At 39.8% G+C, this 17,334-nt stretch overlaps 1 protein-coding gene across 6 annotated transcripts in view; it reads right to left on the bottom strand.

The window, feature by feature from the left end:
- Positions 1 to 56: 56 nt before the first annotated feature.
- ZNF410 (zinc finger protein 410) overlaps positions 57 to 17,334 on the bottom strand; it is a 40,959-nt gene continuing 23,681 nt past the window's right edge. For 4 of the 6 annotated variants that reach the window (XM_049113703.1, XM_025443157.3, XM_049113705.1 and 1 more), the window contains 7 exons: positions 16,036 to 16,186; positions 15,074 to 15,255; positions 11,689 to 11,778; positions 8,903 to 9,028; positions 8,017 to 8,157; positions 6,442 to 6,569; positions 57 to 836 (listed from right to left, as the gene is read on the bottom strand). In XM_049113703.1, coding sequence (XP_048969660.1) covers positions 798 to 836; positions 6,442 to 6,569; positions 8,017 to 8,157; positions 8,903 to 9,028; positions 11,689 to 11,778; positions 15,074 to 15,255; positions 16,036 to 16,186 — 857 coding nt within the window. In that variant the 3' untranslated portion in view covers positions 57 to 797. Of the gene's footprint in view, positions 837 to 6,441; positions 6,570 to 7,512; positions 7,718 to 8,016; positions 8,158 to 8,902; positions 9,029 to 11,688; positions 11,779 to 15,073; positions 15,256 to 16,035; positions 16,187 to 17,334 lie in introns of those variants that run through there. The other 2 variants (XR_007412715.1, XM_025443159.3) reach the window with 2 other exon arrangements.

Raw genomic sequence — 17,334 nt, 5'->3', positions numbered from 1 at the left:
CTATTACTCTCCTCTTTAAGAAAACAAATTTTGTCCAAAACAAGGAGTCAAAGAACTGACTGGGCTGTCTTGTTTATTTAAAGGGAAAACAACTGAAGGTCTGAATCATGTGATATTTAACTTTCAAAAAAACAAAATCCTTTTAACATGCTACTGTATATTCCATAAACAAAGCAAAATGACCAAGTAGAGGTGGATATGACAAGATAGTACCTCAGCCCGGGCCAAGTAGGGATTCAAGTAATTTATTTTTTTTGCAGCCCAGTGGCAGAGAGTCTCTTACTCAGGTTGCTAAAGGGAAAATGCCACAATAGAATTGACATCACTCCCTTCTCCAAAGCAACAAGGCATCTTGAAAGCTCAACTTCTTGGTGAAGTTTTATGGTTGGTGGCAGGATTTAGTTCATCCTGGTGAAAAGCCAGCTGAGTCTGGGATGCAAATTCTTCAAATGAAAATCCCTTATCAACAGTCACACTGAAGAAATTTCAGCCAACACGTAATCAAATTCCCTTTTGGGAGAAGTCCATCCCAAAATTTTGTAGTGGGAAGAGAGGTAGGTACAGTTACCCAGCCCACATTCACTGCTTTCTTCCTTGTCTGGATCAGATGTAGTTTGAAGAGAAGCTCTCCTACATTCATCTTCTGTGTCAGAGAAGATGAACAGAGGCAAAAGTGGGGTCCTGTCCTTCACAGATTCATTTTGGTTCTGGCAGATTACGAGCCATAAGCGTCTTGTTCCCACTATGTGCACTCCAGGATCAGATAGAGCTGCTCTTCCAGGTGGTGGTACCCATGCTCATGTCCGTCTTTCAGTTAATTCTCCTTGGTTTAGTAACTGTAAAAGATTAAAACCAAGTCTGCAGTAGGCTGCCACTGAATAACAGGAAAAATAATTCATACAAAGGAAAAGGTTTATGAGCGGGAATGGGGAAGGCACAGCAGGGGTGAGTCAAGTAGATCTAATTCCAAAGCAGAAGACACGTAAACAGATGTATCTCTTTCATATCCTGGCCTTGGGACAACATTCTGGCCACTTCATAATGCTGGCATTTTCACTATGGCAATAAAATATCCTGAGTCCATAAGCCAAATTATTGTCTTGTCAGGTACTCACCAGCCAATGACGGAGGCATCTAGAACTTACAGATACATCAGAAATGGTGGAAGCAAAAACCTTACGTCAGTCAGTGTTAGTCCAAATACAGGTAGGATGCTCAAGTAGAAGAGTGGGCAGCTATTTCCAGTGAGTTCTGCATGAGGGCTAGAAGCCACTTATAGGGAATCCAGGGATTCCCAGGGCTTAAAAGGATGCCTTTCCTATGATGAGGGGAGATAAGCTTGAGACTCCGAGAGGGTAGCAGCTGAAAAAGTGGACTTTCTACTCCACACTCAACTTCTGTTGAAAGGCAGTTCTATAATAACTGATGAACTCGGGTTCCATTTTATTATGAGAATGAGATGGGAATAACAGTGAAGTTCAGGATTAAAAAAAATGGCTTAGTAAAATATAACCAGATAAAGTCTTAGGCTGAAAATAGATTTATGTGGTGATCTCAATTTGGATGAAGGTAATTTATATGGAATTTAATAATATGGAATATAAAGAAATTTAAAGAAACCATAAATTTCAACTGATGCTGTGGTGGGGATGCAAGAATGGTGTCTTTTTAATATAGATCAAGATTCAGATGTTTGCATTCAAATTTAGCAATGGCATTTCATGAGAAATCTTCAAGAATTTTGCAATTTGCTTTCCTCTTTTTGAGGACAAATTCTGGTATCTTCAGGGCTAGCTGGCACTCATTTCTACTGGTTCCTGAGTTCAACAATGTGAGCTTAATGTGACTACAGACCCCCACTTGGGATGTCTTTTAGCCAGCAGAGGTCCAAAAGCCCTGGGCTACCAGCTGGCCCTACACGATGAGTCCTTGGTCTGTTGTGCAGGAGACTGGGTAACACTGAGGGGAAGACAAAAACTGTCCAATCTGAACCATCTGAATAAGATGTAGTTTTGATATATTTCCCACGATAATTTCTTTTCATTTTTTAAGAGGATAGTCTTTTTTTAAGTGTGAGTCATTTATTTATTAAGTAATATCCATGCCTAACATGGGGCTTGAACTTACCACCCCAAGATCAGAGTCCCATACTCTACTGACTAAGCCAGCCAGGAGCCCCTCCCATGATAATTTCTGATATGTGTTTGGTTATTATCTGATATTCTTTGTAAGTTTATTTTAGAGCATATTTACAGGAGCCCAAGTAGAAGTGCACCAGTAGATTCTTACAGGTTTGATCTACAATGTGTGATTATCTCCAAAAACAGAATTTGAAATGGATATGTGTTGGTTTAAGGATTACAAACATCCTTCTATCTGTGAATCCCTAAGGAATCAACATTCCTCAGTCATTGAAAGAAGGTCAGTTAGAACCAGGAGCTTAGATGAGGAAAAGGACTAAACCTGGAGTCTTAAGGGGCTTGTAGGTTTAAAAATGAAGATATCAGAGGATGTGGTAGGCCTGCCGTGATAAAGAAAAGGAGGGATGAGTAGTGGGAATGCCTGTGATAAGAGGAAAATAACAGTTAATAGTGAAGGAAACACAGAAGTGAGGCTCAGAGGTGTTTGTAAATATGTGACGACCCATGAGGGAGAAGTGATCGTCTAAGATTTTCAGCTACACTACTGACACCACTTGCCCCTTTGTGTTGTTAATATTTTTCTATTAAGTGTCTGGAGCTCCCATCATGAAACTGGGTGCTTATGCCCTTAGTGTCCTCCTGGGATGAAGGTCGAGTTTTCTTTTGTTTTTTATAGGTGGTCAGTGGTATCATGTGTGTCTGAGCCTGTGAGTAAGCATCACCCAAACAAGGACACTCTGAAGCCAATTCCAAGACCCACATGCGTAGGTCCAAGGGGAACAAATGTGCCATTACTGGACTTTTCGCACATACAAATCTAACCATGTCGTTAGGCAACTTAAACCATGCATGGCTCCCTACTGCCTGCCCCCAGGATACGATCATGTCCTTGAAGGCCCTTCAAGAGAGAAACCAGCTTTTCTTTCCTGCTCTCACTTTCCATTTCACATTCCAACTTATTCTACTCAACATTCTGTGGTTCCATGGTGGTTCCCTGCTCCCTCACCTTCTGCCCTTGTATACATTGCTACTTTTATGCTTGTTATTTTCTTCTAATCCCTCCCACATATCCATCAAGATAATTGCCACTCATCCCTCAGGTCTCAACTTAAACTCTCAAACTTATTCCCTGACTTCCCCCACGACTAGCATTTACTACACTGTATAAAAATTGCCAGTTTATTGACCTGTCACCCTTTCCATTCTCTCTGTAAGGCACAACTCCAGGGGACCATTTTGCACAGCTGTAAAAGGCAGAGGTCCAAAGTCTGACTGTAGGCTCTTTGAAGCAAAGACTGTACTTTGTTTATTACTGTTTAGTACCCAACAGAGGGCCTTGCACACATTAGGGATGTAGTATCTGTTAACTACATGGCATTTATTTGAGGAAATCTGAAATGCTTCACTCAATAAAGAAAGGTATTTAGCAGCACAGGAAAAAAAAAGCTCCAAGGTTTCAAATATAAAAAGGAAAAGGTTGAGTGTTGTGGATTGGTTATGTCAGGATAATAATTTCCACTAGGTAAAAAAGGAGATGATTTTTCTGGACTGTTTCAGAGTAATCCAATAGTTGATGAAAGAAAGTTGTTTTGTTTTGTTTTAAAGAAGAATCACAGTTCATAAAAGCAGAAAGAAAAGGAATTAGGATATCACCATTTTGCAAGCTTTAATAAAAAAAATTTGATCTAGACCATGATCAGTAATGTTTGCCAAAATTTTATGTAACCCACTGGTCAATCATTAAGCTCAGTAAGAGAGGTATAACTAAACATCATGTCTGCTGTGAGCTGTTAACAGAAAGCAAGAGTATACCTAAAAAATACTCTTGCCAAGGGCAGCCCAGGTGGCTCAGGGGTTTAGAGCCACCTTCGGTCCAGGAAGTGATCCTGGAGACCCAGGATCGAGTCCCAAGTCAGGCTCCCTGCATGGAGACTGCTTCTCCCTCTGCCTGTGTCTCTGCCTCTCTCTCTCTCATGAATAAATAAATAAAATCCTTAAAAAAAAAAAAAAAAAAAGAATATTCTTGCCAAGGCAAAAAAACATAAAGATGACTCTAAGCTCCTAACTACCAGTTTTTAGGAAATCTGTGGATAGAGAAATATATTAAACAAAAAAAGGAATCAGGGATCCCTGGGTGGCTCAGCGGTTTAGCGCCACCTTCAGCCCAGGGCGTGATCCTGGGGTCCGAAGATCGAGTCCCACATCAGGCTCCCTGCATGGAGCCTGCTTTTCCCTCTGTCTGTGTCTCTGCCTTTCTCTGTGTGTCTCTCTCATGAATAAATAGATTTAAAAAAAAAAAAAAAAAAAGGAATCAATCAGCCAAAACTAGAACCTGGGAAATTCTTGTTCCTTAGATAGTCATTCTGAAAAAAACGGCAGTGGGGAATAGGGGATGGGGAAGACTATTAGAGATAAAAGAGAATTAAGAGAATTATTAACCAAATACAGTGAACCTGCCTTGTTTGAATCCTAATTTAAACCAATCAACCCCCCCCCCCCAAAATAAACCAATCAACCATTAAAAGACATTTTGAGGAAAAAAAAGGAACACAGGCTAATAAGTATTCGAGGATATCAATAAATGATTGCTAATTTTGTTGGGTATGATAAAGATACAATAGCTATGAAAAAATGTGTTACAGGTATATGCTGAAATATCTACAAGTGAAATGGTATGTCTGTGATTTGCTTTTAAATACTCCAGCAAAAAGAGAACAGCAACAAGAAGTAAGCAGGAAAGGGCAGCCCAGGTGGCTCAGGGGTTTAGAACCGCCTTCAGTCCAGGGCCTGATCCTGGAGACCTGGAATCGAGTCCCACGTCAGGCTCCCTGCATGGAGCCTGCTTCTCCCTCTGCCTGTGTCTCTGCCTCTCTCTGTCTCTCATGAATAAATAAATAAAATCTTAAAAAAAAAAAAAAATAAGGCAGGAAGAGGTAAACTAAGAAGAGCAGAAAGTTAACTGTTGAAGTTGGGGGATAGGTACAGGAGTTCATTACACTATACTCTTTCTCACTACACTGCTGGAAAACTTTTTTTTTTTTTTTTTAAGATTTATTCATTTATTCATGAGAGACAGAGAGAGAGAGAGGCAGAGACACAGGCAGAGGGAGAAGCAGGCTCCACGCCGGGAGCCCGATGTGGGACTCGATCCCGGGTCTCCAGGATCACGCCCTGGGTGGAAGGAGGCACTAAACCGTTGAGCCACCTGGGCTGCCTGGAAAACTTTCATAATAAATATTTTAAAATATGTAAGTAAAGAGAGGAAATAATAAAGGAAGCTTTCATTGGTGAGGTATGTTCCAAAGCAGTAGCCAGAAGAAGGTGACTTAGCAAAGAACCAATGATACCAAAAGCAAAAACAAAACCTTCAATATACTATAAGCAAGACTCAGACAATGGGTCACAACAATGAATATGAGGAAAGGTTCTGGCAGAATCATTAACATGCATGTCCAGAGCCCTGAGATCCTGGGCATCCCCAGGGATCTTACAGAATAATCCAGAATATTCAACATAGGATGCAGTCATCTGAATCCTGGAAGAGCTGATTTTGTGGTTTCAGGTTATAATGAAAAGACGGGAGAAGACGGGAGAGCACTGTAAGAGATCCTAAAATACAAAGGCATCTGGGATAAATGGGTTTTGGCAAAAGTTTATGCATAGAGCTCATGAAGTTATCTACTCCCAGGACAAAAAGTCAATAAAATACCCTAAAATTCTAGAAGCCTAGCTGGCTTTCATTCTGTTTTCTAGGTTATAGCCAAGACTGTAGAGTTGCGAATGCTTAGAGTCAACCTAAAACCTTTCTCTGATTTAGATGCTGGTTCTCATTCCATAAGCAAGTGAACACATTCCTATATATACCCAGTTGGTTCAGCCTGGTATCTCCCAGACATACGACCCTAACAAAATGAACAATGATTATTTTCAATGATTTTGTCACTATCTTTTTTGCTCAAGGACCACTTGGTCCAGGATATTATGTTCTTTCTAAAATAAAAGCAGTATCCTCATGTCATAGGCAGAGAACAGTAGGAGCAGATATCATTCAGTAAGGTATGTATATAAAGGAAATTAAAGCTGAGACCCAGCCGATGAGGGACCAGTCTCCCAATCCAGGAGACCCTAACAATCAAGCTTAAGTTAAGCTGGACCCATGCTTAGCTTAAAGTAAGATATTCTAGTCTAAGTTTCCAGGAAAGGGAAATTGGAGTAATTTTCAGATCTTCTAAACTAGATTCCCAATCACCGTCCACATTAGTCTCCACAGAAACAAAGTAAGGGCAAGAGATAGATTTACCTCCTGTGGATTTACAGCAGTTAAGACAGAAACTTCATATGACTGCCTCCCTGACTGCATGGCCACCAAGTGATGTGTCACATCAGGCACTGAAGACAGAGGACGTGGGGATCCTTCAGCAAGCACCTCTGAAATGGCAGAAATGCTTCAATTAAAAGTGAATCCACAGATACTCCTACCTGCATTATCAAGTCTCTCATTAAGAACACTAAAAACTGTTCCCTGGAAAACCCATATTCCTATACTTCTTCCAAATTAATTCCTGTCTGATAATCATTACCAGTGAATCTGGAAAGTACTACAAAAGAGGAATAGGAAGAAAAGGCAAGAAATTTTGATATATAAGAGTTGACCGTTTTTCAATATACCAATTTGGAGTAGTGTGGCTTTAGCACTGTTAGCTGGATTAGCCGTGCATGGAACAGGGCAAAAGCTGCCTGGGCAGGCAAATCAGGGGAGCACAGCCAACCCTTAACGCGGCCACCAACGATATAAACAGCACACTGTGCAGAAGTTAAGAATTTAAATCGGGCTTCAAAGTTCCTAACCGGTGTCCCTTCCTCCCTTGAGACTTTCTTCCTTAAGAATGGCAAAGCAGTTCCATGCAATTTCTGTGTCTCATGCTTCAACTATCTGCTAGTATCACATGACGAAAGCAAGGAGGCTTGTTGTGGAAGCAGACTCGGGGCCTTGTAGGCTCCACACAGAAGTTACACAAACACGGTCACTGATACACAAAACTGCCCGAGTGGGATACGAGTAACTCAAACACAAGATCTGGGACTTCATGTGGGATCACCGTCAAAATCTTCTGGACAGTTTATACATAAACTACTTAGGCCTCTAATAAATTACAAAGTTTCTTTTATGGGGCTTTCAACATATACTGGTCTTCCAGACTATACTGTGCAATTTAACATTTACTTATATGCTATCTTCTATTCACTCTGTCATTTCCCATATTTAAGTTTTGATTTCTCAACTACATTTTAAGGTCCCTGTTTTCTACTTTTATCTTTCCCATGGTGCCAGGCACACAGTAGGCACTGAATAAATGCATGCTGACCTCACCTGTTAAGTTTTTCAGAGAAGAGGGCCTGGCCTGTGTAACTTGGGTGAAATTTCTATACCAGAGAGGAGCAACTGTTTCCTAGAGAGCCCTTTCTTTTCTCCAGAAGATATGGCTTTTGAAGGTATGGAGAAATTGCTTTATATCTCCTCTGTAAAACCTGGTTATGTTCTGTTTAAATGTTTTAAAAGTTAAGTTCTTCCATAACTGCAACAGGAAAGATAGAAATAGTTGGGCTAGGATGCTAGGATTATGGATAATTTTCTTAAAATTTTTTCTCTTTATTCTTTTGTTACATCATCTGTTCAACAAAATAAAAAGTATTTTTTTTTTTAACAGATTCACTTATACATCCCAGAGACAAAGAACACAAATGCCACTCAATCATACCACAGCTACTCACAAGAAATGAAATTAATGAAAACCTCCATTTTGGAGACAATCCCATTCCTTAGTCCCTAGTTGCAGCCCATTTTCCCCAAATAAAGGAGAGTTGAAAGTCTTACCATCATCAACTCCTAGGATAGAATTGGTATTTGGTAGATTCAAGGACTCTCCACCAAGGCTGGGCTGGGAATTCATAGGCACCAGGTTTTTACTGGTTACTGAGGCCTCTTCAAGCAAACTAGTGCCCATGAGTGGCTCAGCTGCACAGAGAACAGGATGTGAGAGACATGCAGCAGGCAAGGCTGTGCCGGGTTCCTGTTTTCCTTCACAGGAAGCTGGCCTTTCCTCTCAGAACTGGAAGTTAATTTGTATCTTGGATGCTATCTACTTTTAGGGAGCAAGAATAAACCTAGAAGGGAAGAGTGGAGCCTCACAGATAAATATCCTTGCCTGTGATCAACAGGTGGAGAATTAATATAGGCAATGGGACAGATGCATCCTTGGAAAGGAGTATTTGGAATGAAATAACTGATTAAAGTTAGACATGGAAATACAATAATAAAAATGAGTTACCAAATTTAAGTGAAGGTAAAAAGGGAATCATGACTGATAGGTAAAAAAATGTTTAAACTTTTGTCTTATAGAAATCTTTATCACAGTAATACTCAAATGCTGGTTCATGGATCAGCACTAGTTACCATCAAACTCACTAGGGAAGCTTCAAAACTACAGATTCTGGGATCTTACTCCCAAATAATCTCATTTATCAGACTTACTGTTTTGTTTTATTTGGGGGTAAGGGGTGGACAAACAATACAAATATATGTTTTTAAAAGCTCACAGACTTTATTGTATGGCTACATTTGGAAACCACCAGTCCATCAAATGAGACCAGGTCTCACTCCCCAGCACAGAATCTGAAAATTTCCAAATAACCAGATAGGCCAGTTATTTGGCTATTTGAGCCCAGAAGGTAGAACCCTCCACTCCACCCTCTCTCCTCACCAGTTTGCTCCTGCTCTTGACTCCCAGCTGCTCCCAGCTGCAAGTGATGCTTTCTCATGTGCACATTCCTACTCCCACTCTGAGAGAAGGTCTTTCCACAGACCTGACACTGATGAGGCTTCTCTCCTGAAACAGAGAGCAGGTTAAGAGAGGATAGCCAAAAAAACAGGGTACATTCTAAAGCAAGAAAATGGACTCAAGACCTGGACAGAGAAGCTCAGATAATGAGAAGAGGCTTTTCCTTCTCCTATTCTCTACCCAGCCTTGGAGATCCCTAGCCTCAAAACCTACATCCACCAGGGAAGGCAGGGAGAGTTCACAAGGATAGCTTAGCACACTCATTGCTCCCAACCCCTATCCTTTCGAGACCCACTGTGCTGCTGTCTTCACAACCTCTTTGGTAGCAGATCATAGCAGCCACATAGAATATTTCCTTCCATTTCCAGATATAGTTTTCCATGGACCTCCAGAACATGTACCATTCTCAAGGATTCCAATCCTGGGTTCATAATACCCGCTTATTACACATCCTGCCACCAGTCTCACAGTTGTCAGCCTTTAATCCGGCAGTTCTTCTACACAGTAACCTGTAGCCAGGTTTTACAGAGGAGATATAAAGCCTCTGTGTCCTCAAGTCCAAAACTCAATCTGCCTTCCACCTGCTCGGATAGCCACACTTAGAGCTGGGGTCAGAAACAGGTGCCTACAGGGGATTAGGAGGTGGCCAAAGTTAAGTGAAATGGCCAGAAACTGTCCAGAATAGGCAAACCCTATTTGGAGAGAGCTGAGCAGTAGTAACCTGGATCTGGGGTCAGGAGTAGGAACGGACAACCAGAGGGCACAAAGGAACTTTCTGGTGTGAGAGGTGTTTTAAAACTTGATTGTGGCAGTGACTGTACAATTCTATATACTTTCTATCACTGATTTGTATGCTTACAATGCATGAATTTTTAAGGTATATGCATTAGACATCAAAAAAGCTGTTAAAAAAAAAAAAAGCTGTTAAAAGAGAACTATAATGGATTAACATACAGTGACTATATAGAAACCCATGCATTCACTAGAAGAAACAAGAACACCGGTTTCTTATTTTGAAAATAATTAAATGAAATGAAAAGAAAATGATCACACATTTTTCTTCCCTTTCCTGTGCAAATTACCAAACAGACCTAGGGGATAGAGAAGAGACCTATTATACACAGAAAATTCCAGCTGATGTGAACAGAATTAAAGAATTAGAAAACCACTGTTTTACAACCCTAATGAAATAACCTATTCAAGCATCACTCAGAAATGAAATCATAAAGCAAAAGGTGCTAGGGATCTTTACAATGTGAAGATCACAGTGTTAACCACCTGAACCCACTGATGAATTCCAATAGCCAAGCACTGTGTCCCTCCTGATGATACAAAATCAGACACATATGACCATCTATAAAACATCCTTGCAAAATCTTTGAACATTTGAAGCTTTTAGGACTTACCTTCATTTAGGAAATCTAGGGGAACAAGTTAAATGATATAAAAGGAAGCAAACCAGCAAATCTAGAATGTGGGACATTTTATAAAATCCAACTATGTTGTGCAATAAGTTTACAGCACAAAAAAAAGTGAGTATAGACAGATTTAAAGATGACTTACTAAGTATAATAATTAAAATAATATAATCAGGGATCCCTGGGTGGCGCAGCGGTTTAGCGCCTGCCTTTGGCCCAGGGCGTGATCCTGGAGACCCAGGATCGAATCCCACGTCAGGCTCCCGGTGCATGGAGCCTGCTTCTCCCTCTGCCTATGTCTCTGCCCCTCTCTCTCTCTCTCTCTCTCTCTCTCTCTCTCTGTGACTATCATAAATAAATAAAAATTAAAAAAAATAAAATAAAATAAAATAATCATTAAACCTTATTGGATCCTGATCTAAACAAACCCACTTTAAAAGACATTTTTGAGACAACTGCAAAAAAACGAAACATGGACTGGGTATGAGATAAATCCAAGGAATTGTTAATTCTGAAAGGTATGGTAACAGCACTGTTGTTATATAAGAAAATGTCCTTATTTTCTCTACTCTTACATATGTTTGACATAATTTTATATAATAAAATTAAAATAAAATAAAAATACTCTACAAGCCAAGCAAAACATACCTGAAAGTCTACATCTAACCCACAGGTTAACAACAGTTTGCCACTTTCTATTTAGAAATTGTCATCAGGTAAGAACTCAACTCTGAAATTCACATCCCTGATTGATTACACCTCTCCAACTCCCTTGCTCCCACTGAATTGCTTTGCTGTCCTCATCATAAATAATTTCCAGTTCCTTCTCTTCACTCCCCCTGTTCTGGCTGCCCTATACTTCCCATAGCTAACTATTTGAACAATTACTTTATTCCATTCTAGAATCTCTCTCCACTCTGAGTTCATTCTGTCTTGGCAAGTCTCTGCTCTTGAGTAACCTCCATGGGCCATATCCATGTAACTTATAAAGCACCCAACATAATGCCAAATAAATTTGCTGATCTCTTCAGAAAAGCTCTGGATTAGAAAGCAACTCAATCAATGGCTCTGCTGAAAATAAAGCCATTAGGTTCCCCCCCCCTTGATTATATAATCCTTTTAATACAATTATTAAGAGCCTTGACTTCTGATTCTGTCATGAGGAGGAGCAAACTTTATGTTGGACACTTTGTTTCTTTCTAGATTTCTTTATACCACCCCCCCTCCCACCCTTTCACCCTTTTGGTTCTCTACCTTCCCTGCAATCAATGACTGAAAGAGGTCTAGTACCTGAGTGAACCACCAAATGTTTCCGCAGGCTAGAATACTCAGCAAAGGAACGGCCACATCCTTGGGCTTCACAAAGGAAAGGCTTCTCTCCTAGAGACAGAAAATGAGTTAGAGTCTTCTGATGAGCTGGCTATCCATTACTCTCTTTTCGCATTAACCTTATCCTGTTTCCGGTGACTTGCTTGACTTTTCTTGAATTCAGGCAATGAATGCAGCTTCAGCAGGGCTATCTATCCAGCAAGCGCCATCTCTCAGTGGTCTCCTAGAAGCCTGCCAACCAGACAGCCCTGTCCTCTTCTTTAGAGTGACTACCTCTGAGCATCACACTTCCTTCTTCCTGGCTCAAGGGCTGAGCACCAGCTACAATGATCTACCTTCTTCAGTGATCCTATCCCTTTTAATGGTATCAAGATTACACCGAATATGCTGTCAGGATTTTTACCTTATACCAATCCTCTTTATGATTCAGTTTCTAAATCCACTAAAAAGTACAGATTTTTAAAGGTTATGAAATATTTTACTATTTTACATAGTCCCACTGTATTAAGCAAACAAATGAAAACAGATATTCAGTCAGAGGTACAAAGTAAAATCTGTGACAATATGCTAAAGGTAGTTACATCCTGATGGATGGTGCTATTATGGATGATTTCCTTTCTTCTTTGGGCTTCTCTGTAATTTGTGCTGTCTACAATATTACATTGTTCTTCTAAAAATCAAAGATGCATGGTAAAAACTAAATAAGGTGCACAGACTGATAGTACTATTAACTTTCTGGTTTTGATATTGTACTGTGGCTACAGAAGATGTCACTTTTTGAGGAAGCTGCATAAGGCACACAACACAACTCTGTACTAATTTTGCAACTTCTCATGAAACTGTTAATTATTTCAAAATAAAAAGTGAAAAAAAAATCAGATGCAGTTCCTATCTGAAGGTCACAGACTAGTATGACAGAGATAAATGTATTTATAAATAATTTTAATATAAATTCCTGTACAAAAGAGTGCTATACGTATTTGAGAAAGGGAAGAATTCTAGGGCACCTGGGTGGCTTGGTTGAGCGTCCAACTTTTGTTTTTTTTGTTTTTTTTGTTTTTAATTTTTATTTATTTATGATAGTCACAGAGAGAGAAAGAGAGGCAGAGACACAGGCAGAGAGAAGCAGGCTCCATGCACCGGGAGCCCGACGTGGGAATCGATCCTGGGTCTCCAGGATCGCGCCCTAGGCCAAAGGCAGGCGCCAAACCGCTGCGCCACCCAGGGATCCCGAGCGTCCAACTTTTGATTTTGGCTCAGATCATGATTTCAGGGTGGTGGGATCAAGCCCCCACCCCCACCCCCCCAGTCCCGCCCATGCACTGCTCAGCAGCAAGTCTGCTTCTTTCCCTCTGCCCCTCCCCAACTCTCTTTGAAATAAATAAATCTTAAAAAATAAAGTTAAAAATAAATAAATAAATAAATAAATAAATAGATAGATAGATAGATAAATAAATAAAGTTAACATAATACAATCTCAAAAGATTACTTTGAGAACTGAGATACTACAAGTTAAATATATTCAGCATAGTGTCTGGCATATAGCCCTCATGGTAAACCATCGAAATTGGTAGCTTTAATTACTATGGCTACTACAAATAAAGATCTGCCGTCACTTTTGACATCTGAGATAAACTGAGTTGTCAGCATTTGAAAACAAAATCCTTTTAAAAGCTTTGGAGTCTAATCGGAATTCAAATCCCAACTCTGCCATTTCCTAGCTGTGTAACATTGGGCAAGTTGTTTAACTCTCTAATCTCCTACTTCTTCATTAATGAATACAGTATCTACTATGTAAAGTATCCGTGAGAATTAAATGAGACAATGTACTTGACACATACTAAATTGCCTCAATAAATGCTTCTTTGTTTTTAAAGATTTTGTTTATTATTTGAGACAGAGAGATACAGAGAGAGAGAGAGAGAGAGAGAGAGAGAGCATGAGCAGAGGGAGAGGCAGACAGAGAAGCAGACTCCCTATTGAGCCAAGAGTCCCTCATGGGGCTCAATCCAGGACCTGGAGATCATGACCTAAGATGAAGGCAGACGCTTAACCATCTGAGCCACCCAGGTGCCCCCTAACTTTTATTTTTATATGAATTCTGGCAACTGGGATCTGTGAGGCAACCAGGGAGAAACAATGACAATGCACCATGAGACTGTGGTGGGAGAGATGAGAAGTTCTGGAAATGGTGAGCAATTAGGGAGATTAACAAGGGAAAGCTAGCAGGAACTAGAATGAAGAGAGAAAATAAGGTCATAATCCACAGTAAAAGAAAGCATTTTAAGATGTTCAGTTTTATCAAATCTACAAAGAGAATGAGCAGCGCGAGGATGAAGGCGTTAATGAATTCAACAATAAGGCATGGTGGATTCTACTTCTTCCCCCAACTAGTTTGCTAGATGTTTTTCTTGTTCCTTGTTCAAAGTGCTTCTTGGAGCAAGCATAGTTCACTCTCACAGAAAAAGCAGAGAACAGAGCTATTCTGCCCTAAAACATATCCAGTCGTAACATAATCCAGCAGGAATCCCAGGGATATGCCTGGAGCTTCAGCTGGGATTTCACTTTTCAATGCCCTTTAATTGTACCTACTGTCATTTTAGCAATGTAAGAAGAAAGAAGAGACAAAGAAGTGGCAAGAAAGTGAGGAAGAACAGTTACACATCCTAAGAGACTGGTCTCAGTTCAGTGATTAAGCTCTAACAAGAGACTTAGCACATTTCAGGCCAAGTGGCTTGGAAAGTCACTCTTAAACTCTTAGAATGAGAGTCAGGGTATCTGTATTTTGCTCCTTTGATATTAACATGCTATTCGCTCCAGATCAAGTCACTTTTCATTCTGCTTCTCACGTTGTGAGGTTCTCTCTACCAAAAAGCAAACTCTTCAAAGTCAGGGATTCATCTTAGCTTTTGTATTTCCCCCCATACTCTATCCCAGTTAGTGGCTAAAAGAGGCTCTGTATGGTCTGTGTCATTCAATAAATATTACTGACCAAAATTACAACTGTGTAACGTTCGAAGATATTTGGAAATACTGATTTTGTCCATATCTCATCATATCCTAGTTATCAGAGAAAGCCTGATATCCTTTCCTATTCTCTAATCTCCTACAGTCAGAAATAAACACTGTCCATTCCTCACACACAGGTGAAAGGTCAATAAATGGTACTGCATTAACTGAAAAGTACCATGAAGCATGTGAAAAGAAGAAATTCCATCCTCAGAGTCCTAGCAACAATCCTAGACCTTCATTTCTTTTCCCACCTCAGAGCCTTTCCCAAGGATAGGCAAGCAAACCCTGAACACAAGGAGTAGATTGCCTACAGGAATATTGGAGTTGCACACACCTGTATGGATGCGCAAGTGGTTCTTCAGATTTCCAGCTGTGGTGAACTGCTTACCACAGCTAGACTCGGGGCACATGAAGGGCTTCTCCCCATTATGGGTCCTCATATGCACCTTCAGCCTCTGCAGCACATAGAAGCTTTTCCCACAGCCTTCTGCAGGACAGATGAAAGAGCGATCATTTCTGGAAAAAAAAAAAAAAAATCACATAAGCAACAATACCTGAAAATGCTCTTTGCTAAAGAGTATAAGTCAAAGCTCCTATTGCCTCTCAAAGCAGACAGTAAATCCCAAACCTGAATGAATATACCAAAATCACATCTGAAGTTTGTTAAAACCACATCTGTTTATTAAAACCCTAGGCCTTACTTCCTTTTTTTTTTTTAAGTAATCTCTATACCCAGCATGGGGCTTAAACTCACAACCCCAAGATCAAAAGTTGCCTGTTCTACCAACTAAGCCAGCCAGGTGCCCCACGCCTTACTTCCTGAGTACTGATTTCAAAGGTTTATGAGTGACACCCATGCTTATATATATATATTAAGTTTTCCAAGAAATTATATTTTATAATGAGATTCCAGAGCTCTTGCTCTAAGATGCTTAGGTGCCAAATGTCTTATTAAGTATTTGTGAAAAATGAGGTAAATGAGACAATGCAAACCTTTCTATTAAAGAACAAAAGACAGGGTGCCTGGGGAGCTCAGTCATTTAAGCATCTGCCTTTGGCTCAGGTCATGATCCCAGGGTCCTGGGATCAAGCCCCACATTGGGCTCCCTGCTTAGCAGGGAGTCTGCCTCTCCCCCAGCTCCAGCTCACTGTCTAAAATAAAATAAGAACAAAAGTCATCTTAATCAAAAGCTAACTGGAACCCTTGCTTCCCTTTAATTTGTCAATTGGGGGACAAGCTCCTCCAGCAGCACCAATGTTCTTGAGCTCCAAGTATGGAACCTCAGATAGGCTCACCGATGCGTTTTGAGATGGTACTTGAAGTGAGCTGGCCACACAAATGTCCGGTCACAGCCTTCAACTGTACATTTGAGCTTCTTTTCCACTTGAGGAAGGGGCCCAGAATCTTTGGGCTGCCCATCACCAGAACCAAGGTGGACATTTTCTCCTGTAATAGAGTCACATATTTGTAATATGGGGAAGGAACCTCATGAGGTAATTTAGTTCAAACAATAAAGCTCCTATATTTTATTACTCCTACTGATCAATAAGCAGTTATCTACCTTCACCTTCCCTTGCTCTCTTTATATCCATTTAACAACAGAAGTGACCACACAATTTGTTTCCATCCCCTTACCCCAGAGAATTATCAAAAGCCATTATGCTTTCTTTCACAAGAAAGATATTATATTTGGCAAATATAAGAAATGTTCACAATGGTTTCATGTAAAAAAGGAGAGTTAAACCTATTCCGCATTACACAAAAGTTGGGAGGGAAGCAGGTATGTCAATACCTGGAGTAGGATGCTAAATATGACTTCTTGTTCTAGGTATTACAAAACTCGTATTTATTTTAAGAGGGGCTGCCCTCCCAGCTTAATTTGGGTTTACAGTTGTAATTTCTTTTGTAAATGATCATTCTTAGATTTCTATCTTTTGAGGTCAATTTGGCTATTTCCATCATTTTAGAGAATAACCTTCCAATTTTCTGTGTTACCTCTCTTTAGTTATAAAATCTTTAAGGATGCAAAAACTCATCTGATTTTATAATTTCTAACCACATTTTTAAAAGCTAAAGATAACATCAACTAAAGTTTTTTGTTCAATAGAATAAAAGGAAGAGGAGCATGTAGTGCACTGCCTCTCTTAAATTTAAATGAAATTAATTAAAACTTTATATAAATCCCAGATCCACTGGTAGTAATCCTTTTCTTTTTTTTTTTAAGATATAGTTGGACATCAACAGTGAAAAATATGCATAACTACTCAATTATGCTTATAAGCATTTAGTTTATCTTTCCACTATATATACCTCAGGAATAAAATTTGTATTTCCAAATTTCCCTCTCGAGAGCCAAGAATAAGGACAGTAAATGTTGTACCTCTCACATTTCCTGGAACCTGACAACAGATCATAGTTTCCATCCCGTCTATTAAACTTCTTCTCTTCCTGTCCTACATTCTCCTTGCTATACACATAACCAAATGTTAATCATAAAACTAATTGCTCCAAGGTCCGAGGAGAACCTAAGATGCCTATTGCTAGTTAATATTAATTTTTTCTTTTTAAATATTCTCCTGCTTGGGACGCCTGGG

Source organism: Canis lupus, chromosome 8 (assembly GCF_003254725.2).
Source record: "Canis lupus dingo isolate Sandy chromosome 8, ASM325472v2, whole genome shotgun sequence".
NCBI lineage: Eukaryota > Metazoa > Chordata > Mammalia > Carnivora > Canidae > Canis > Canis lupus.
The sequence above is the reverse complement of the archived record's forward strand: the minus strand, read 5'-3'. Positions and strand labels throughout refer to the sequence as shown.